The sequence below is a fragment of the Bufo bufo genome, chromosome 6, assembly GCF_905171765.1.
Source record: "Bufo bufo chromosome 6, aBufBuf1.1, whole genome shotgun sequence".
Taxonomy (NCBI): Eukaryota; Metazoa; Chordata; class Amphibia; order Anura; family Bufonidae; genus Bufo; species Bufo bufo.
This window is the reverse complement of record NC_053394.1, coordinates 432,529,915-432,552,451: the sequence shown is the minus strand read 5'-3', so window position 1 is coordinate 432,552,451 and position 22,537 is coordinate 432,529,915. Positions and strand designations below refer to the sequence as shown.

Genomic DNA, 22,537 nt, shown 5'->3' with positions numbered 1-22,537 from the left:
CCTGCCTTCCCAGAGCCATAACTTTTTTATTTGTCTGTTCACATAGCCATATGAGGGCTTGTTTTTTGTGGGACAAGTTGTACTTTCCAACTCCACCATTTAATATTGCATATGATGTAGTGGGAAGCGGGAAAAAAAAATTCAAATGGTGTGAAATAAAATAAAAATAAAAAGCAATTCCACCACAGTTTTAAGTTTTTTTATTTTATTTACAACGTTAAATGTGCGATAAAACTGACCAGTTACTTTTATTCTACAGGTCAGTACTAATCTGGCGATACCTTATATGTATAGTTTTTCTTGCGTTTTGATAGTGATAAAAAAATTAAAAAGTGGGAAAAAAATCAGTTTTATTTTTTTGTTGCATATTGTGACCCCTATAACCTTATTGTAATTATGTGTACAGAGCTGTATGGGGGCTCATTTTTTGCGGGGCGATATTAACTTTTCATTGATACCATTCAGGGGTGTGTATGACTTTTTCATCACTTTTTAAAAAAAATTTAGTAAATGAAGCGACCAAAAACGGCGAATCGGCCATTTGGACTCATTTTTCCGTTTTGCCGTATGGGGAATATGCATCAAAACAAAAAGAACAGCTACATACAGGACAGCCATTGTAGACAACAATCAACAACCCTATAAGAAAAAACAATATCCTATGTATTTTATGCATATCACATTAGATTCCGGGTTTATATCCACAAAATAAGACTCTGCCCCCCCCCCCTCCTCCCCAATTGGCTGTCGTCACTACAGCTCTATCGAACACAGTTATAAGTACACTATAAATTATGTCTAAAGAGTCACACGTGCCGCTCTCCGTTTCCTTTCCATATCCTCATAAATTAGAGTTTTTCGAAAATACTGTATCCATTCATTTATTGAGGGTAGGGAGACAGACCCCCAATATTTAATTAAAATAACTTTTGCCACCATCAGACCCCTCATCCAAATCTGTCTGACCTGAACCGGACTAACCGTGTCCGGGGCATAATATCCCAGCATCACCGTTAGCCCCCAGGGTTATAAGAAGAAGAAGTCTCCCTTTGTAGGAATACAATGACCTGTTCCCAATACCATTTTAATTTGCTACAGTCCCAAAGTAAATGGGCGAAATCTGCGTTCAAACATCCACATTTCGGACAGCAGCATTCCTGATAGGATTTAAAGTGTCTCAAAGAAAGAAGGTGGCCTACATTAACAACCCCCTTACAGAGCCAATAAGTAAAGTCTGTGATTTTGAGGAACTCCACCAGGTTCCTGTTCTCCCACAGACTTTGAGTATCATCTTAAGCTTATTCCAGGCTCTCTGTAGGGTCCAAGGTATCAATACGGACTTCCTCAAACCCAAATAACCAGATTCCAAACATGTGAAAATATTCTCTATTGGTTTATCCATAACCTGGATCATCGCTGAATTTGTGCACATAAATAATATCCTTGAAAGAAAGGGAATGATAGCCCACCGTCTGATTCCGACAGCCATAGATATCGTTGTTTTATACGCACCCTCTTCCTTCCCCATATTAGATCGTTAATAAGGGTCTCCAATCTATGGAAAAAGATATCATCGATCCAAACAGGGGAGGCACACATCGGGTACATCACAATAGGCAAAATAATCATCTTAACCAGCTATTCGATCAGTCTGTGCCAATATCAATTTCTGCCAGGCACTAATTTTAGACTTAACTTTGATAAAAACCGGGGCCAAATTAAGCTCATAAAACCTATCTATAGGGACGCCGATCCTGACCCCCAGATAGTCCAAGGTTTCATTGGGAGAGAGAACCCGAACTCCACTGCCCTCATCTACGGCCTTGCGGTTCAGCGGGAGGAGCGATGACTTCATCCAGTTAATCAAATAACCCGAAAATCGGCCGAATTCCTCTATTACTTCCATCACATAAGGGAGGATTTTCCATCCCTGATCCAGAAACAAAATAACGTCATCGGCATAGAGCAGGGGTCTCCAAACTTTTCAACAGGAGGGCCACATTGAAGATTTTACAAGTATTCGGGGGCCGGAAAAAAAAATCAGTTATGTATTAAATTAAATGTATATATTTTACATGGATCGTTTTTGTAATCAGCATGATATGACTGAGAACAAAAGAGAAAAAACTTTAGCAAAACAACGCAAAGACACCCGTGTCCCTATCAGCGGTGTCCCCATCAGCACAAAAATGTCCCCATCAGCACAGCAATGTCCCCATCAGCACAGCAATGTCCCCATCAGCACAGCAATGTCCCCATCAGCACAGCAATGTCCCCATCAGCACAGCAATGTCCCCATCAGCACAGCAATGTCCCCATCAGCACAGCAATGTCCCCATCAGCACAACAATGTCCCCATCAGCACAGCAATGTCCCCATCAGCACAACAATGTCCCCATCAGCACAGCAATGTCCCCATCAGCACAGCAATGTCCCCATCAGCACAGCAATGTCAGCATCAGCACAACAATGTCCCCATCAGCACAGCAATGTCAGCATCAGCACAGCAATGTACCCATCAGCACAGCAATGTCCCCATCAGCACAGCAATGTCCCCATCAGCACAGCAATGTCCCCATCAGCACAGCAATGTCCCCATCAGCACAGCAATGTCCCCATCAGCACAGCAATGTCCCCATCAGCACAGCAATGTCCCCATCAGCACAGCAATGTCCCCATCAGCACAACAATGTCCCCATCAGCACAGCAATGTCCGCATCAGCACAGCAATGTCAGCATCAGCACAGCAATGTCAGCATCAGCACAGCAATGTCAGCATCAGCACAGCAATGTCAGCATCAGCACAGCAATGTCAGCATCAGCACAGCAATGTCCCCATCAGCACAGCAATGTCCCCATCAGCACAGCAATGTCCCCATCAGCACAGCAATGTCAGCATCAGCACAACAATGTCCCCATCAGCACAGCAATGTCCCCATCAGCACAACAATGTCCCCATCAGCACAGCAATGTCCCCATCAGCACAGCAATGTCCCCATCAGCACAGCAATGTCAGCATCAGCACAGCAATGTCAGCATCAGCACAGCAATGTCCCCATCAGCACAGCAATGTCCCCATCAGCACAGCAATGTCAGCATCAGCACAGCAATGTCAGCATCAGCACAGCAATGTCAGCATCAGCACAGCAATGTCAGCATCAGCACAACAATGTCCCCATCAGCACAGCAATGTCCCCATCAGCACAGCAATGTCCCCATCAGCACAGCAATGTCAGCATCAGCACAGCAATGTCCCCATCAGCACAACAATGTCAGCATCAGCACAGCAATGTCCCCATCAGCACAGCAATGTCCCCATCAGCACAGCAATGTCCCCATCAGCACAGCAATGTCCCCATCAGCACAACAATGTCCCCATCAGCACAGCAATGTCCCCATCAGCACAGCAATGTCCCCATCAGCACAGCAATGTCAGCATCAGCACAGCAATGTCCCCATCAGCACAACAATGTCAGCATCAGCACAGCAATGTCCCCATCAGCACAGCAATGTCCCCATCAGCACAGCAATGTCCCCATCAGCACAGCAATGTCCCCATCAGCACAGCAATGTCAGCATCAGCACAACAATGTCCCCATCAGCACAGCAATGTCCCCATCAGCACAACAATGTCCCCATCAGCACAGCAATGTCCCCATCAGCACAGCAATGTCCCCATCAGCACAGCAATGTCCCCATCAGCACAGCAATGTCAGCATCAGCACAGCAATGTCAGCATCAGCACAGCAATGTCCCCATCAGCACAACAATGTCCCCATCAGCACAGCAATGTCCCCATCAGCACAGCAATGTCAGCATCAGCACAGCAATGTCAGCATCAGCACAGCAATGTCCCCATCAGCACAACAATGTCCCCATCAGCACAGCAATGTCCCCATCAGCACAGCAATGTCAGCATCAGCACAGCAATGTCCCCATCAGCACAGCAATGTCAGCATCAGCACAGCAATGTCAGCATCAGCACAGCAATGTCCCCATCAGCACAGCAATGTCAGCATCAGCACAACAATGTCCCCATCAGCCGTGTCACCCTTAAGCACAGCAATGTCCCCATCAACGATGTCCCCATCAGAACAGCAATGTCCCCATCAGCGGAGTCCCCATTAGCAGCTGATAGGGGCCACCACTGATGGGGACACTGCTGTTGGGGACGCGGCTGATGGGGACACCATTGATGGGGACACCCGTGTCCCTATCAGCGGTGTCCCCATCAGAACAGCAATGGCCAAATCAGAACAGCAATGTCCCCATCAGAAAAGCAATATATTACCATAAAAAAAAAAATATTCCCATCAAAAAAACAATATTCCCATCAGAAAAACAATATTCCCATCATGGGGACACCCACTGATGGGGACGCTGCTGTTGGGGACATTGCTGTGCTGATGGGGACACCACTGATGGGGACGCTGCTGTTGGGGACATTGCTGTGCTGATGGGGACACCATTGATGGGGACACCCGTGTCCCTATCAGCGGTGTCCCCATCAGAACAGCAATGGCCAAATCAGAACAGCAATGTCCCCATCAGAAAAGCAATATATTACCATAAAAAAAAAAATATTCCCATCAAAAAAACAATATTCCCATCAGAAAAACAATATTCCCATCATGGGGACACCCACTGATGGGGACGCTGCTGTTGGGGACATTGCTGTGCTGATGGGGACACCACTGATGGGGACGCTGCTGTTGGGGACATTGCTGTGCTGATGGGGACACCACTGATGGGGACACCATTGATGGGGACACCCGTGTCCCTATCAGCGTTGTCCCCATCAGCACAGCAATGTCCCCATCAGCGGTGTCCCCATCAGCACAGCAATGTCCCCATCAGCGGTGTCCCCATCAGCACAGCAATGTCCCCATCAGAACAGCAATGTCAGCAAACTCAGAATACATTTTATTTTGCCCCCTCTCACTCAGAATACATTTTATTTTGCCCCCTCTCACTCAGAATACATTTTATTTTGCCCCCTCTCACTCAGAATACATTTTATTTTGCCCCCTCTCACTCAGAATACATTTTATTTTGCCCCCTCTCACTCAGAATATATTTTTATTTTGCCCCCTCTCACTCAGAATATATACAATGTGAGAGGGGGCAAAATAAGATATATACAATTTTGCTCCACAGGTGGGGAAAGTGGAATATCGATAAAGAGGGGAAAATGGAGTATATACAGAGGGGGCAAAATGGATATAAATAGAGGGGCCCTGTATATATCCATTTTGCCCCCTCTGTATATATTCCATAATCATTTATCCCCTGTGTGTATATATTGCATTTTTGCCCCCTCTGTTATCTGTTTAATTTTTTTTCCATTTTTTTTGCCTTTTTTTCTTATTGAAATATATTTTTGTTCCCCATTGGTCCCCTGTGGAGGATTTCTTGCCTGACATTTAGTTCCATGCCAGGTGCCCCCCTGTGAGTTATAGCCAGGCAGTGGTGGTGTGCACATTTAAAAAAAAAATACTTACCTCGTCAGACTGCTCCGCTCCCGCCTTCTTGCTCTTGCTTGCAGCCCACAATCCTGTCTTCCAGCGTGCGTTGTGTGATCCCGCGAGACCTGGCTGGCGCGATATCACAGCGCCACCAGGCCTGAATGGGTGGAGGCGGAGCCCGAATGGATGGAGGCAGGGCTGGGGTTGGTGGGGCGGCGCAACTACTCACAGAGGCCGGGGGCCCAAGCGACCAGCCATTTACATAAAAATGTTAAAATTACTTGCGATGGGGCGACGGAGCTGCGGGCCCCCCCCACCGCCGGGCCCGGTCGCGGTCGCATCCTCTGCGACCGCGATCGTTACGCCCCTGGGCGGTTGTGCGGATTTGGTTCCTGCAACCTGCCAGCTGCGGGCGGGCCGGATCGAACGCACAATCGGGCCGGATGTGGCCCGCGGGCCGGGGTTTGGAGACCCCTGGCATAGAGGCTTATTTTATCGCTCACTCCCACCACCCCAAAGCCGTCTCTGCGGTTATCTGAGCGAATCTTACAGGCTAACGGTTCAATAAATAAGGCAAAAAGGACGGGGGAAAGGGGGCTGCCCTGTCTCATCCCTCGCCGCATCATCACAGGAGAAGAATTAATACCATTAATATTAATGTGAGCTGTCGGCTGTTCATATAGCATTTGGGTCATTGCTATAAATACACTCCCCAAACCAAAGTGAGACATTGTAGACCACAGAAAAGACCACTCCATCCTGTCGAACGCCTTTGCAGCATCTAACGACAGGATGGAGCGGTCCAGACCACCCCCAACAGAGAGATTCAAATACACCCTGTAAAGACTCATCTGTATTTGCCGCCCCGGAATGAACCCCGTCTGGTTAGGATGAACCAGAGAGGCAATGACCCTCTTCAGACGATTAGCAAGAATTTTTGCAAAGATTTTATAATCTGTATTTAGGAGCGATATTGGTCTATATGACCCCATATCGCACTTATCTTTATCCTTTTTCAGAACCAGAGGGATCACTGCCTCTCTAAATGACGGAGGTAACGAACCAGATAAACTGGAATCATTCAAGACCTGCAAATAGATGGGGAGAAGCGAATTGGCGTGATACCTATGGAGTTCAAAAGGTAAACCATCCGGACCTGGGGATAAATTATATTTCAACAACGGGAGTGTCGATCGCAACTCATCCAAAAGAATGGGGCGATCCAGCATTTCCCTATCTTGAGGGTCTAACTGGGGGAACCCCAATTGTTGTAGGTATTGATCCACATCATCCCGTCTAGGAGTAGGGTCGGACTGATAGAGAGCGGAATAGTATTTCACAAACTCCTCCCTAATCAACTCTGGGGACCTCACCCCATTCCCTCTTAAATTCCTAATCTCCCTTATACTAGTAGCCTCTCTCTGGTTGGCAACTAACCGAGCCAAAAACTTACCCGTTCTGACCTTGGAAAAGAAGCTTATGTTGTGCTTTACTATACATAAGTGTCTTAAGCTGTAAATTGCATGATTTTCCTATTATATGACGTAAAGTCATGATTTTATTAAAGACACGGAGGCGAGTATTGCTATCACTTTCTTTACTGAATCTACCATAGCAGCAAAGAAAAACAACATAATCCAGTGGAAACCATAGCAACAGCTCCTCCCCTATATCAGTATATTAGTCCTCCACTGTCTGGGATCTTCCTCTTTCTTGCGACTCAACCAGCGCAGATCAACAAATGGAACTTCTGACGTTGAACCTCCACGAGTAACGAAAACCTTCTGAACTGTTGGACTAGCCCGCGGAGAACAATCCAATACCGGAACCTTAAGAACTGCAGAACACAAGTGATTGAAGCGTCATCCACTCAGCCTAGGAAGAAGGATAGAAAATAAAACATTCTATAGTCAACATAAAATGACATATCCAAGGGTTAACCTATAGAAGAGTAACAACCGCAAAATAACACATTCGTTTTACCCAAAGGCATGAACCTAGATATTATATACTCACTCAAGACATCAACTCAGGGAGGGCCCAGGGAGGGCAATACTCGCCTCCGTGTCTTTAATAAAATCATGACTTTACGTCATATAATAGGAAAATCATGCAATTTTATAACAAGACACGGAGGCTTCGTATTGGTAGTTTAAAGTTGAGATACTAAAGAATCAAATACGTGCGGTGCTGGTCTAAAGTAGAACTCGCGGAAGGTGGAGGCCCTGGACCAATCCGCCAATCTCATCACGTCTTCTAAGCGTGCCCCCGAAGTTGTCATAGACGTAGCTGCCGCACTGCGAACTGAGTGTGCAGTGAAAACTGTCGTATCAATCCCCGCCTGGCAGAGAATCCATTTAACCCAGCGAGATAAAGTAACGCTGGTGACCGGAGCAAAAGGACTGCGGAAAGATATGAATAAATGTGGAAAAGAAGGAGATCGTAAGGGACGAGATCGATCCTCGTATTCCCGCAAACAAGCCACAGGACATAGTTGTGGGGACTGCGTAAAACGGGGGTAAGAGACCGAATGGATACCAGTTTTAGTGCGTCTGGAGATATTAAATTTAACTCCCTCTGGTGTGAAAGATCTAGAATCAAAATCCAATGCACGCACATCCGATACTCTCTTGCAAGAGATCAAGCAAAGTAGAGTAACTAGTTTGGCCGATAATTGACGCAATGACAATTGCGCATTAGAGGGCCAGTTGGTCAGGAACGTTAAAACACAAGAAACATCCCACGTAGATGAAAAACGCGGCCGCGGCGGCCGGGTTAGACGGGAACCTTTAAGTAAACGACAGACCAGAGGATGCTGTCCAGCCGGACGACCCTCAAAGCCCGAATGCCTGGAAGACATTGCTGACCTGAAGACATTAATGGTTCGGTAAGCCTTCCCGGCCTCATAAAGAGATGACAAAAAGGATAAGATGGAATTTACAGGTGCTTGAAAGGGATCCAGAGACCGCTCGACGCACCAACGAGACCAAGAGTCCCAGGCGGCTCCATAAGCTCGTCTAGTCCCGGGTGCCCAAGCGCTGTCCAGTAAGAACCTAGTCGTTCCTGAAAGACCAGCGTCTCCTCCTGGATTCCCGAGATTCTGCAGGCAAGGAGCCGTAACGATCCGTCTTGTACAAGTGGATGAAACTCCCCTGAAGGGCCTCGCAGAAGAGACAGCTGTTCGGGAAGGAGAAAGGGAAAATCCACTAACAGTTCCAGGATCTGAGGGAACCACGACTGTGTCCTCCAAAAAGGCACAATCAGAACCAGGTTCGCCAACTGCTGACGAACTTGAAGGAGCGCCCTCGGAATGAGCGCGAATGGGGGGAACGCGTACATCAGTGCGCCACCCCAATACTGGAGCAGAGCATCCACCGCTTCCGCCTGAGGGTCTGGTCTCCAGCTGAAGAACCTGGGAAGCTGGGTGTTCAGCCGAGAGGCGAACAGATCGATACAACAAGGACCCCAAAGCGAGGAGATGGTAGAGAACACCTTCTCGTCTAACCTCCAATCGCTGGAGTCCGAGATATAACGTGAGCTCCAATCCGCCCTCGTATTGAGGAGACCCGGAAGGTACTCCGCCACCACAGAGATATTCCTGTCGAGACAAAAATCCCAAAAATCCTTCGCCAGATGTGTTAAAACGACCGAACGTGTACCCCCCATGCAATTGACATATCGGACAGCCGATACGTTGTCCATGCGGAGTCTGATGGCCGTACTGACAACACCATTGGCAAAGCTGCGAATGGCAAACGACCCTGCAAGAAGTTCCAGGGCGTTGATATGGAGATGTGCTTCTTCTTGCGACCACGGACCCCCGGTGGAGATTCCGTCGCAATGAGCCCCCCAGCCCTGCAGGCTCGCATCTGACTCTATAACAAGATCCGGTTGGGGACCCACGATTGCCCTGCCGTTCCATACCGACAGGTTGTGGATCCACCATCTCAGTTCGTCTTTCGTGTCTGCATCCAAAGAGATGACATCGGCGTAGGAAGCCCCTGCCTGAAGATGGGCAATTTTGAGGCGTTGCAATGCCCGATAATGGAGGGGAGCCGGAAAAATGGCTTGGATTGACGAGGCCAGAAGTCCAATCAACCGTGCCAAATGTTGCAACGACATTTGTGGCATTAGCAGGGCATGTCGCAATTCCTTGCGAATGGATCTGACCTTCGAAAGAGGCAGACTGAGGGACAATTCCAATGAATCCACTTGGAACCCCAGGAATTCCATCGACCTGGAAGGAGTCAGACAGGATTTCTCCTGGTTGATGATGAATCCCAGGTCGGAAATGAGAGACACTGACATGTGGAGATGCTTCAATAGAAGAGAATGGGAGTGTGCCATGATCAAAATATCGTCCAAATAGACGATCAAACGAACCCCCCTGCCGCGGAGCCATGCCACCACTGGACGCATGATCTTGGTAAAGCACCAGGGGGCGGAGGATAGGCCAAACGGCAGGCAAGTGAATCTCCAAGTCTGGCCGTGCCATAGGAATTGAAGTAAATCCCTTGAAGAGGGGGACACCGGAACCGTGAGGTAAGCGTCCTTGAGATCTATTTTGGCCATCCAGTCGCCAGGAAGGAGGAGATCTCTCAAGAGATGGATGCCCTCCATCTTGAAATGGCGATACTGCACAAAAGTGTTCAACGCTTTCAGGTTGATGACGGGACGCATTTGTCCCCCTTTCTTTTGCACCAGGAATATCCTGCTGATCACCCCTTTTTGATTTCCGGGGGCGCGCTCGATCGCGCCTTTGAGCCACAGATCCGACAGTTCTTTCTGGAAGAGGGAACGTACCGAAACGGACAGATGAAATGGCGGGGGAACTGGAATGGAGCTCGGATCGGCAATTAAGTCTATTGTGAACCCCTGAATAGTCGAAAGAACCCACTGGTCGGAGGTTATGCCTGACCACACATGAGAAAAGAAACGGAGTCTGCCTCCGACACATTGGTCCAAAAAAGGTAGAGGAGGAAAAACAGGACTTACCGAACGGGCGTCGAGAATTTGGATTTCCTCGGAAACCACGTGATCGGTAAGGTGCTCCTCGCGATGGGAAGAAGGACGGCTGATGCTTCTGATCCTGGAGTGATGCTCTATATGTAAAGGAGCCTTTGCCGGAGCCCCGGGCATGAAAGTTGGAACGGCCGGACAGTCGACCCCTAAAACTGCCGGCCCGGCCAGAGAAACGACCTTGAAAGACCCGTTTCATCGATGTTTGGGCCTTATCGAGCGCCGTAAAGGCACCTACATATTTGCCCAACTCTTTTATAAAAGAGTCGCCAAAAAGTAAGCCTTGGGCATCCTTGCCCGCTTCAGATAAAGCTAAGTTTGACAACTTTGGTTCTATTTTCATTAAAATAGCTTTTCGCCTTTCTATGGCGAGTGAGGCGTTCACATTACCAGCCACACAAATGGCCCTTTGGGCCCAACCTCTAAGCTGCTCCGGGTCTACTTGGCTACCTGCCGTCTTGGCGGACTCAGCCATGTCAAAAATCTTTGCCAATGGGCCCGTGATGTCTAATAGTTTATCCTGGACAGCCTTTAAAGCTGAGTCCAGCCCTTTGCGGGGGTTGAAACCCGTCTTAGCCAAAAATTGGACCATTTTCGGGTCCACAGTGGGTGTTTCACACACTTTGTGTGGAATCAAGGGTCGAGGACATTCCGCCCGCAGCTTATTTCGCGCCTCTTTACTTAAGGGATTGCGAATACGGGCTTCTAAATACTGCGCCACATGAGTGGCGGGCATCCATTCCGCAGAGCGGGGATGGTGGAGTTCATCTGGATTAAATAGCGGAACCCCGGATGGATCTGCGAGGATATCCCCCGATGACTCTCCATATTCTAAAGGGGGCTTTGGGTCAATATTAAGTGCTGGGTCCACAGCTATATCCGCCAATTCCTCATCTAGATCAAAAATCAGATCGTCATGTGCCTCCTTCTCTGATTCTCTATCAGAGTCTGACACCGGCTCAGGTAAAGACCTGGCAGTTTTCCATGCCCGCGTTTTTTCCGCCTGGCGGGTACAAGCTCTTTTACGCGGACAAAGCGCGTTAACCTGGGATGGGGTAGGCCCATCAGTCTGAAGTGTTCTGGAGGCAATTGGTACAGCTACTGGCGGCAAATTAAGACCCTGGTTAGATGTGCTAGGGTTAACCATGAGGGCCTGAGAAATAGAGTGGGTTAATGCCTGCGACATGGAACCCATGGCCGCTACAATCGTGTTGGATATGGACTGTTGTAGCGCCAAAGTATTTGTATCAGTTATGGATTTTTCAGGACGCCTATCTAGAGTGGGTGAGCCCTGATCAGAAGGGGAAGGGTCAATAGGGGCCATAGGAACGGCAGTGCTACTCCTAACAGACATAATGGTAGGTGGATAGGCAGGAGTTAGTCACCCCAGCCTAGAAATATGCAGTAGGAGATCACTGGAAAGAAAAAGAGAAGAAAAAACGCCATGTAACAGTAGGATGGTGAGAAGCAAAAGCGGCATGCATAATATCTGTAGAATGGAACTTACAAGAGCGGTATGTAGCAGAAATCGTCCGACAGAGAAGGAGCGGTGGGACCGAGATGGTGTCGGAACAAACAGCCAGAGGCGACCGAAGTCTCGCGAGAATTCGGCGCCAGAAGTAAGTAACAGCGGAGAGAAGACGACCGAACTCACGTCTCGCGAGAATTCGGCCGGCCCAGAGTGACGCGGACGCCCTAAGTCTCGGAGATCGCGAGACTTCGGGCGCGGGGAAGAAGGAGCGAGCGGGAAAAAACTTTAATGGCGGACACAAACGGCAATATCAGGAGACCGGTAGGTAAGTGTTGGAGACCTAGAGAAAAGCGCAAACCCGATAGGGGAGCAGAAACAGATAGTAGATGATCGGAATATACAAAAGGGGAAAAAGAGAACCCAAATATATATAATTAGATACCTAAAAGGGAAAAGGGGCATATAATCTGAAAAGAAAATATACAGGGAAAACCATACGGTTTGACAATAAGGTATAATGAAAATACAATCTAATCGCAAAGGGAAGGAAAAAAGTAAAACACAGATTATATCAGTTCCAAGCAAAAGAACTGGAGAGTACTTATCTGCCTGGTAGCAGCAAAGAAAGAGGAAGATCCCAGACAGTGGAGGACTAATATACTGGGATAGGGGAGGAGCTGTTACTATGGTTTCCACTGGATTATGTTGTTTTTCTTTGCTGCTATGGTAGATTCAGTAAAGAAAGTGATAGCAATACGAAGCCTCCGTGTCTTGTTATAAAATTGGCCTCCTTTAACTGGGTTAGATATTCTTCATTATGGTGAACAGCTAGCGCACCCTGCAAGTTCCTAATTGTCTCTGTTAGTTGTTGCTCCTTTCGGCGAAGTTTGAATCTATACCTATTCATTTTTATAAAATATAGGCCCCTTATATGCGCCTTCAATGCATCCCACACATAGTGTATATGCGTTGAGCCTATATTGATGTGCCAGAATTCCTGTATATCCAGATCAATTAGATGTTGCTCCGCTATCACATCGAACCAGTGCAAATTCAATTTAAAAATTCTACCTGGAGCTGAAAGATCCACCTCCCTGATTGATAGCAGGACTAGGGAATGATCTGAAATTCCATGAGGTTCATACTTCATTTTCACTATTATTTTCGTTCCAAAAGCCATGCAAAAAAACTAATCTCCCTTCTTTATCAATCATATTATCAACCGGTTGAAACTCGATCCCACGGTGAAAATATATACGGTGACCCCTCTTCCATAGGAGGAAAAGTAAGCGTGATATTCGGGAGCAGACCATTTTCTTTTCAGTATATACAGCCTATCTATTGATGCATGGGTTTCTAATAATACCACAATTGCTGGCAAATGATGAGCCACAAGGTCAAAGACCACCGTTCTCTTAACTCTGTCTCCCAACCCTCTCACATTCCAAAATATAATATTACGTGACATAAACTATATATAAAAAAGAATCCCACTCTCCCATCTAGGAGCGAGACACGTGGACACATAGCACCAGTGACGACAGCCAATCCCTCCCTAATACCCACCCCCAAAAACCCCACTACATGGTTAATAAGGTATAGCACATTACCCATCAACCTCTTTCAAACCACCAAACCCCCCCCCCCCCCTTAGCCTCCCTCCTCCCCACGTTTACATTCTGTATTATAGCCCCATCGAGTCCAGCCATTGAACAACATCCACCTGTGCAGAAAGAAACCGAACAGAGTCATTATGAACAACCCTCAGTTTTGCCGGGAATAACAACGAATACATAATATTGGCCGCATCCAATCTTTTTTTAACATCTAGAAAAGATCTTCTTTTAGTTTGGGTCTCTCGCGAAAAATCTGGATATATTGATATTAAATTACCATCAAAATGGGTATCCAATACTTCTCTTTTACGTCTAAGAACCCAATCCCGGTCCTTTGAACAGACCAGTTTCGCCAAAATTGACCTAGGTGGAGCCCCTGGAGGAGGTTTTTTGAAGGGGATTCTGTGGGCCCTTTCCACACAAAAAGTAGATGCATCATGATCTGGACCTAGATTTTCAATCAGCCATTTTTGGATAAAATTTGCAGGATTATCCTGTTCTACCCCTTCTGGGAAACCCACCAATCTCAAGTTATATCTACGGGACCTATCCTCCAGATCTATCACTTTCCTTCTGAGCCAAAAGCGGTCTTGATCTACCTCTTCTAGTCTCTTTTTTAATGAACTGTTCTCTGAGGTAACAGATATAACTGCTGATTCCAACTCCTTCACCTTCAGTCTCAATTTTGTCATTTCATCTCTAATTATCGTAACATCTCCTTGTACTACTGAAAGGGAGGAGGCCAGCTCTGCAACTGAGGTACTGGTGGAATTGACTACTCCCAGTATATCCCAGTTTTTTATTAATAGTATCCAAACCTTCACTCTGGGGGATAATAGATTTTGAAGTACCTGGTTCTAGCCGGTCCGTATTGGCCTCTCCCAACTCAGCCTGTGGAACAGATCTCTGCACGCCTCCCCTAGTTTTAGGTGGTGGTGACTTCAAAAATCTGTCTAGTCGACCCTGGGGGCTACCCCCTAACCCTCCTTTCGGCGAGGGTACCCCTCGAGATTTACGGTACTTAGGCGGCATTTTAGGGGACCTTCAAGGTCTGCTCTAGACGTGTAATACACCCTTACAAAAAGCTAATATTAGTACAAGACTATATAAACTGTAAAGGAGTTTCCAATACCAGACCCACTGATAGAATGGACCGGTATGAAAGAAGCCCAACATTCACTGTAAATACCCAACCAACCTATTTCGAACTCAGGGTTGCATACATGTTCCACCCACAGGAATAGCATAAACTGAGTGCATATAAAGGTCGGCACATACAAAAGCTGAGTACATGGAAGAAAAGTACATATAAGCTGAGTACATATAGGCTAGATACCTATAGGGCAGATACATATAGGCTGAGTACATATAGGCTAGATATATATAGGGCAGATACAAGCAGAAAGTGAAGGAAAAGGATTAGCATGCATACATATACCCTCCGGCAGCTGTAAAAGTTAGGGAAAAAGCATATAGACTGGAAACAACTCTGGAAGCATATCAGGGAGGCAAATATGTAAAACTTTGAGATAGTTAATTCCTCTGGGGCACATCTCAGTTTCTACCCCCCTGGAACAGGGTTCACACCGGGACCACAGCTTTAAAGGCAAGGTGACCTAATTTTATCAGGGGACATAATCCAAAGGAGCGCTTGCCCCTTTACCCCAAATGGCAATAAGGTTCAACTTGAAACAATTCATATGCGCTGAGACAGCTGTATAACCTAAAGGCTTGCCGGATAGCAAATTGTTATGGATTTCAAGTACAACGGATGAGGCGAAAATCTCAGTGAGCCCTCACGGTCTTACCATGAAAGGGAGAAGCCCAAAATAACCATTCAGCTCAAAGAGCGACCTTATCTAGGCCACACAGGGCAGGTAAAACAAGGCACCTGACAATCAGCGGGCGTCCATGGAGACTTCAACGGGCGTCCATCAACGACCTCGTCTTCTCCCAAGCACGGAACACAGGGCAGCACACAGGGCAGCAAGAGCAGGCCACCTGATGCTCCACGGGCCCCCACCGAAGACTCCCAGGGCACCAGAGACCTCATCCGCCGATGACCACAGCTACACAACACAATCCCAGGGGTGAAGGCACCACAGCACCCGCTCGTCCGATCCACGAGACTTCCACCGCCCTCCACCACCGGCCGCAGGTAAGTTACCACCAGGAGCCACGAACCCTGAAGCGTGAGGGAGTCCGTCTCAATCAAAGTCCCAGTCTCAATCAGCCAGCCGACTCCCCCCTGTCGCGATCCAGCCAGGCGAGATGCAAAATGAAAAGGGCATCTTCTCAAGACGCCACAACTGCTCTGGCTATCCGATCAACTGCACCGGCTATCCGATCAACTTTTCACCGGCTAAACTCGGCGTTCCTCATCAGAGCAGGAGGTAGGGAGGGAGGGGGGAAGAACGGCAAGGGGAGGAGCGCGGCACGCATACCTACGTCATGCCGCCCTGTTCCACCCAATGGTTCTGAACTTGGTTACAAGGATTGGAACACAACTTGGTGGTTGCAGTCTTTACCGGGCATGCAGCTTGGGGGTTACACTTGATGGCACACAGCAAAGCCTTTGATGGGTATCCGATTTAGCTGTACAGTGTTTGTCACCCTCACAGAGCAGCTCCTGGTACAAGTCCATGCATGGTCTCTGCACCTGGCGCTGTCTCAGTCTTTGGTCATAAGCTGGACAAATCTGATTACCACCTTCCTTGTTACAAGAACACACTGGAAGTGATCTGAAACCACTTACAAGACAGACAGGGACTTCTCTTCTGGTCAGGCAACACAGCAGCCCATCTCAGGGTCAAGGTACTGACAGTGGGCCCAAACTGCCCAGCAGGAGATCAGGGCCTCCTCTTCTTCTATGGCATACTCTGCCAGGGCTCCATGTCTCACACCCACTTCTCTATGCTCTCACTCCTGAAGGCCCTCTGGGCTCTCAGACCATGAGGCCTGTAAAACACCCCAATAATATACTCTGTGACCAGCCAATCTCAGAGAGCCCATGTGGCGTCAGACTTCTACGTCCACACACATGACCAGAGACCATGCCATCCACCGTGCCCACTGCATATAGTGCAAAACACAACACTGACATCTTAAAGGCACAGCAACACTAAAATAAAGACATTTACAGCATTGATCCAGTTTACTTCACTGGTGTATGTGCAGCTGCACAACAGATGGGGGTGAGTTCACATGCATACAAAGTCAGCTGAACATAATGATGTGTATGGGGGTGTCCTGACCCTCCCCTAAAGGTAGACCTGAAGGAAGGATTGGGCTGTTGGACTTTAACATGCCTGATCCTTTGTTCCTGAAGTAGATAAGCCACTGCCAGAGGAGTCTAGTAGCAGTTTACTTATCTCTCCCTATTGAGAATACATGCACACTCGGCCGAGGCCAGAGTAGGGGAATTTTCACAGGTAGCAGTTTGATTCTTTTTACAGGTTGAGGCAAGAGCCATCTTTACAGTCTTTGCTATTATGTTTTCTGTTGTGGAGCAGGATTTTGGAACTTCACACGTTTGGTGTTGATAACTCAGGCCCACGGTGAGCTAGCCATAGGCTTTACGGCAGGGCTTTTTGTCAGTAGAAGGAGAAGGACTCAGGCTGTGTGACAGGTCCTCAGTTCAGACTCGGTCGGCAATTTTGCGATGGCTGCTCGGAGTAGTCAGTGGAAGTGTATGGAGACCACTGCCTCTTAGTTAGCATGTTCTCCTGTAAGGGAGTCAGACCTTACAGAACGGTAGCGGTATGCCTGGCTCCCCACTATAGATTGTGCAAAGAAGGCAGTCGAACCCAGATGGAACTCCCAACAAGAATATTTACTGGTCTTACATGGGGCCATGGGGCAAGAAGCTTAGTGGCTACCATCTCACATAGGCAACAAGTGTATGGTTACTGACTTCCTCATTGAGGACACAGTCAAAAGCATTACAGTAGTACTGAGGCAGGAGCTTACTCTGTCCCTTGACTAGTGGTGCACCCAACTTCCTGTCATGGACATTCCCGCCACAGGTGGCAGGAGATCGGTGAGACACGTGGTTTGATCTGACATGTTTTCCGTTTGGATCAAATGACGTCTGTGTTGTTTCTGGTGCTTGCCGCGCCTTCTTTCCCCAGGTGTGGCTATTATGGTCAGTTAACCATCTCTATTTATTGTTGTTTTTCCCACTATTCTATATGGCTTCTGTTTGAGTTGTGGATTGCTGGTGTGTGATCTCAGCTGAGTTCCTGGTGCTGCCATAGCCACTTGAGGTTAAGTGTTTTCTTTCTCTTTTGTATTTTGTTTGGGTTATTTTGTGTGTTGCATTTCCCTGTCATTTGTATTAAGGCCTGAGGGAGACTCCTGTTCGTCCTTCATTTTGGAGGAACAGGTTGTCTCAGTGCTGACATTAGTACCGGGGTCCTATAGGGTGAGTTAGGACGCTAGGTATTCCTGTGTATGAACTCGCCTACCTCTGGGGTCTGTTCATACTGGTAGTTAGTCAGGACTTTGATTAGGGTTTTACTAGGAGGTATCCATCTCCTTTCCCTAGTTTCCAGGTCTTATTCCCTCACCCCTTTCCCTCCTATGTTCGGTGTGGTGTTTCCCTCCCACACCCGAATGTGACACTTCCTTGGGCATCAACTCTCTGGCTGGAGTCTCTGCAAGGTGGCAGCAGTAAAGACAGCTAACTACAGTGGGTGTCTCGTCCACATGGCATGGTCCTGCGCACTATAGACAGTTTCCAACAAGTGTTCACAGGTTGCGGTTTATCTATCCTGGTAATCCCCATGCAACACATTGCACCGTCCATCCACAGTAGAGGTATCTCTCACAATTCATCACCTCTCCATCGTGTACTTGTTTTCAGGCTGGCTGGTCATGATCAAAGACCTGTTTTCTCTATAGACCACAACTGCTGTCAGGATGTGGGGGCTAGGCACTAATTTTCTCAAATCTTCTGTGGTGCTCAGATGCATCTTTCCCTTATCTATGCCCGAAGGTGATGCACCTTTATGGCTAGTGTCACTCACCTCCACTGCTAGCTGACTACACACAGGAATCTGCAGTATTTTCAGCTCACAATAATGCCTCCTTACTTTTAGTTTCAAAGATCATAAGGTCCTAAATAGATATAGCAGCCTAGGTAGGATCACCATTTTGATTATATTTATTCTACCTATCCAAGATATTTGCATGGTTTGCCATGCCAGCAAGTCTTGTCGTATCTTGCGGTAGATAGGCAGGTAATTAATTTTATAGACAGAGTCCAGACTACTTGGCATCTGGGTCCCTAGGTAAGTAAGGTGCTGGGGTCTGTATTGAAAGGGAAAATTATGGATCAACGCTACCCTAGTAGAGTCAGGGGTATTGATTAATAGTGATTAATAGTCAGGCCTGATGCCTTAGTAAAGGATTCCAGTAATTTTAAGAGGGAGGGGAAAGTAACTATGGGGTTAGTAATAGTTAGTAGTAGGTCGTCTGCAAACAGACTAAGTTTATATTCTGACCCCCCTGTTGAGTAACCCTTTATGTCAGGATGTGATCTAATATGAATGGCCAGGGGTTCTATGGCTAGGGCGAATAAAGCTGGGGAAAGAGGGCATCCCTGTCTCGTACCTCTGTTAATGCGTATGGGAAAAGACTTAGTGGAGGGAAGCTTAAGGTAGGCCTCCGGATTAGAATAGATGGCCTGTATAGCAGTCAGGAAGTGGCCTCCTTACTTTTACATACTATACAAAGTGTGGTTCATCAGTAAACAGTGGGAAACATTGGTAATGCCCTCAATGCCCTGACCAAGGTATGTGATTTCCCAAAGCTGTTGATATGGTGTCACAGGCTCCCTGTGACATTATTAATATACATTTCCACCATGGCCACAATACATACAGAGCCTTTCACCCACAGTAAGTGCACATCCTATCTGGTAACCTCACTGGCGTCTCCCAGTGGCACAAGATGGCATATCAAATAGTGCCGCAACATGGCATATCATACCTGGGTGCAGGTTACATGGCACCCTTAGGTGCTCTCTACTATATTTTCCAGGAGACTTGTATAAGAAACTCATGGCTGAAATATGAATGAGGTTCAGGAAGCCATCCTACACTGCTATGGACATGTACAGACGTTTTCTATCCATAAATGTGCATTCCTGCTGCGATGCAAGCAATCAGGAAATGTTTGATGTGACTATGCAGATATTGCTTGGAATGTCATCTGCAAGAATTTTACAACACCCTGGACGCCTCCTCTGTGCTGGCAGACGTCGCACCACAGGAAGCCTGGGGAGATACCAAATATTGAGGAGTGGCAATTGCCACTTTCATTTTCATTTTTCTTTGACTTTCAACTATGGCGGATCTAAAAGCTGAACTGACATGTCCTATTTGCTTAGATATATTCAAGGATCCTGTGACCCTGAGGTGTGGACACAACTTCTGCAGGGGTTGTATTGGTCGTGCACTGGACACTCAACTGTCAATGTCTTATATGTGTCCTCAGTGCAGGAAGAGATTCAGATCAAGACCGGTCCTGAACAAGAACACGAACCTGAACAACATCGCCGAGCAATTCTGTTCTGCTCACCCAGGAAATGGTGACTCCACAGTCCTGTGCAATTACTGTGACTTTACATTTCCTGCCATTAAGACTTGTTTGCAATGCGAAACCTCCATGTGTGAGAGACATCTCCGAAACCATAACAGGTCGGTGCAACATACGTTAATTGACCCGACGACCCTGGAGAACAGAAAATGTCCCATACATATGAAGATCCTGGAGTACTACTGCACAGTGGACAATTCCTGTATCTGTTTGTCTTGCTCCTTGGCCAAAGAACACCGGAAACACCAGGTTCAATCAGTGAATGAGGCCTCCGAGAATAAGAAGGAGAGACTGAGAAAGTTTCTGGAGACAATGAACTCTAAGATGGAGGAGACTGAGAAAAAAGTCCAAAACTTGCAGGAGGACATGAGAAAAATCCGAGAAAAAGCTGATGTTGTCACTCGGAGAGTCCATGATCGGTTTCGAGCAATCAGGAGACAACTTGAAATTCTCGAGGAAACTCTCATCAGTGACATCTTATCAAGGAAAGAAGAGTCTTTACGTTCTTACACTGATCACATCCAGGAGCTAGAGAAATACAAGGAGGAGCTGCTAAAGAGTAGACGTCACATGGAGGAGCTGTGTAACATGACAGATCCATTCAGTGTCCTACAAGAAAAGCAGTCTGGTGGCACCATGGATGGGGAAAAAAGACGTCAAGAGGTACACAATGCTGGTGGTCTGGACGTGCACCTGATCTCAAAGACATTAAAAATGGGACTATATGACATAATGTTAGGCCTGAACATATGGTTCTATATACAGAAACCTGCAGAATTAGTTCTGGATGTGAGCAGCACGTCTCCTAACCTCCAGGTATCAGATGACCTGAAGACTGTGACCCATTCACAAACAAACCAGAATCTCCCAGAAACAGAGGAAAGATTTGAGGGCAACCAGGTCTTAAGCACCATGAGCTTTTCTTCAGGAAGACATTACTGGGAGGTGCAGACCAGTGACTCTGGTCACTGGGGAGTAGGGGTGTGTTGTCCCAGTATGGACTGGAGAACGGACCTGTCAAGCCTGGGTTGTAATAATAAGTTGTGGTGCCTTTGGAGGCATGGTGGTAGGCTCGTGGCAGAGCATGATGGTCATTGTATCTCATTACCCTGCAGGACTCCTTGTAATAGTGTGAGAGTCTACCTGGACTACAATGGCGGCCGCTTGTCCTTTTATCAACTGAGTGACCCTGTGAGACACCTGTACACGGCCTCGGCCTCCTTCACCGAGCCCCTCCACGCGGTTTTCATGGTTAAAAACAATTGGTTGAGAATCGGGAGTCGGGAGCTAAAGACTTGTTCACATCTGCAATAATCGTTTCCATTGTTCGGCTCAAAAATTATGTCACATGATGGACACCAGTGGCGCCCAATGAGTAAAGTGGTCCATCGGGTTTCAGTCATGGTGTCTGCTGCATTCTGCTCTATTATGTCTGCAATCTGTGTCGGAGGCGCCTGACGGAGGTGTGCACATGTCTCTGACGTGTACCTCGTGGTTAGGCTCTGTCTGATGGTAATAATTGGGTATTATATAGTGCTGGGCATTGTGTGGCACTCTTAGGGCTCATTCAGATGGCCGTATGTTGCTTTCATTGTGGATTAGATGCGGACCCATTCACTTCTACGGGGCCCCAGAAGCTGCGAACAGCACTCCGTGTGCTGTCCGCATATTTTCTTCCGTTCCACGGCCCCACAAAGCAAATAAAACATGTCCTATACTTGTCAGTGAAAATCAGGACGTGTCCCCATTGAAGTCTATCTGTCCGCAAAAATGTGGACGTGCTGAAGTGACTGCAAAAAAATGGATCCGCATACGGTGATCTGAATGAGCCCTTATGTAGGGACTGTGGGGGAGATTTATCAAAACTGGTGTAGAGGAAAACTGACTGAGTTGCCCATAGCAACCAATCAGGTTCCAGCTTTCATTTTCCAAAGGAGCTGTGAAAAATAAAAGGTGGAATCTGATTGGTTGCTATGGGCAACTAAGCCAGTTCTACTTTAAATCAAGTTTTCAGCCCCTCCTGGCTGCTGGGCCCCCAAATAGCTGCTGCACCCTTTATTGACCCGCAATTGGTGATTATATGGGCACAACTTAAGTGTACAAATCAAATCAAACTTTTATTGACTGAACAGAGAGCTCAGCGCTCTGAGCCAAGCATGCATGTGTACGAGCAGGAGACGGGGCCCCGGCTGGCGGGCTTTCTCATAATACCTTGCTGTCAGTCTCACAGCCAACCAGAAGTGGCTTTTCTTCAGAAGAATTGGTATAATTTTTTTGGTGGTGTAATTTATATATATATATGTTTTTTCATATGGAAATGTTCTTGCTGTTGATTTTTAAATGTAATTATGCCGTTCATGTTTCAT

At 47.2% G+C, this 22,537-nt stretch overlaps 1 protein-coding gene across 1 annotated transcript in view; it reads left to right on the top strand.

Moving 5' to 3' along the window:
• The first annotated feature begins 19,917 nt into the window (after positions 1-19,917).
• LOC121005825 (E3 ubiquitin/ISG15 ligase TRIM25-like) overlaps positions 19,918-22,537 on the top strand; it is a 35,171-nt gene continuing 32,551 nt past the window's right edge. The window contains exon 1 of the mRNA XM_040438587.1: positions 19,918-21,478. Coding sequence (XP_040294521.1) covers positions 19,920-21,478 — 1,559 coding nt within the window. The 5' untranslated portion in view covers positions 19,918-19,919. The remainder of the gene's footprint in view (positions 21,479-22,537) is intronic.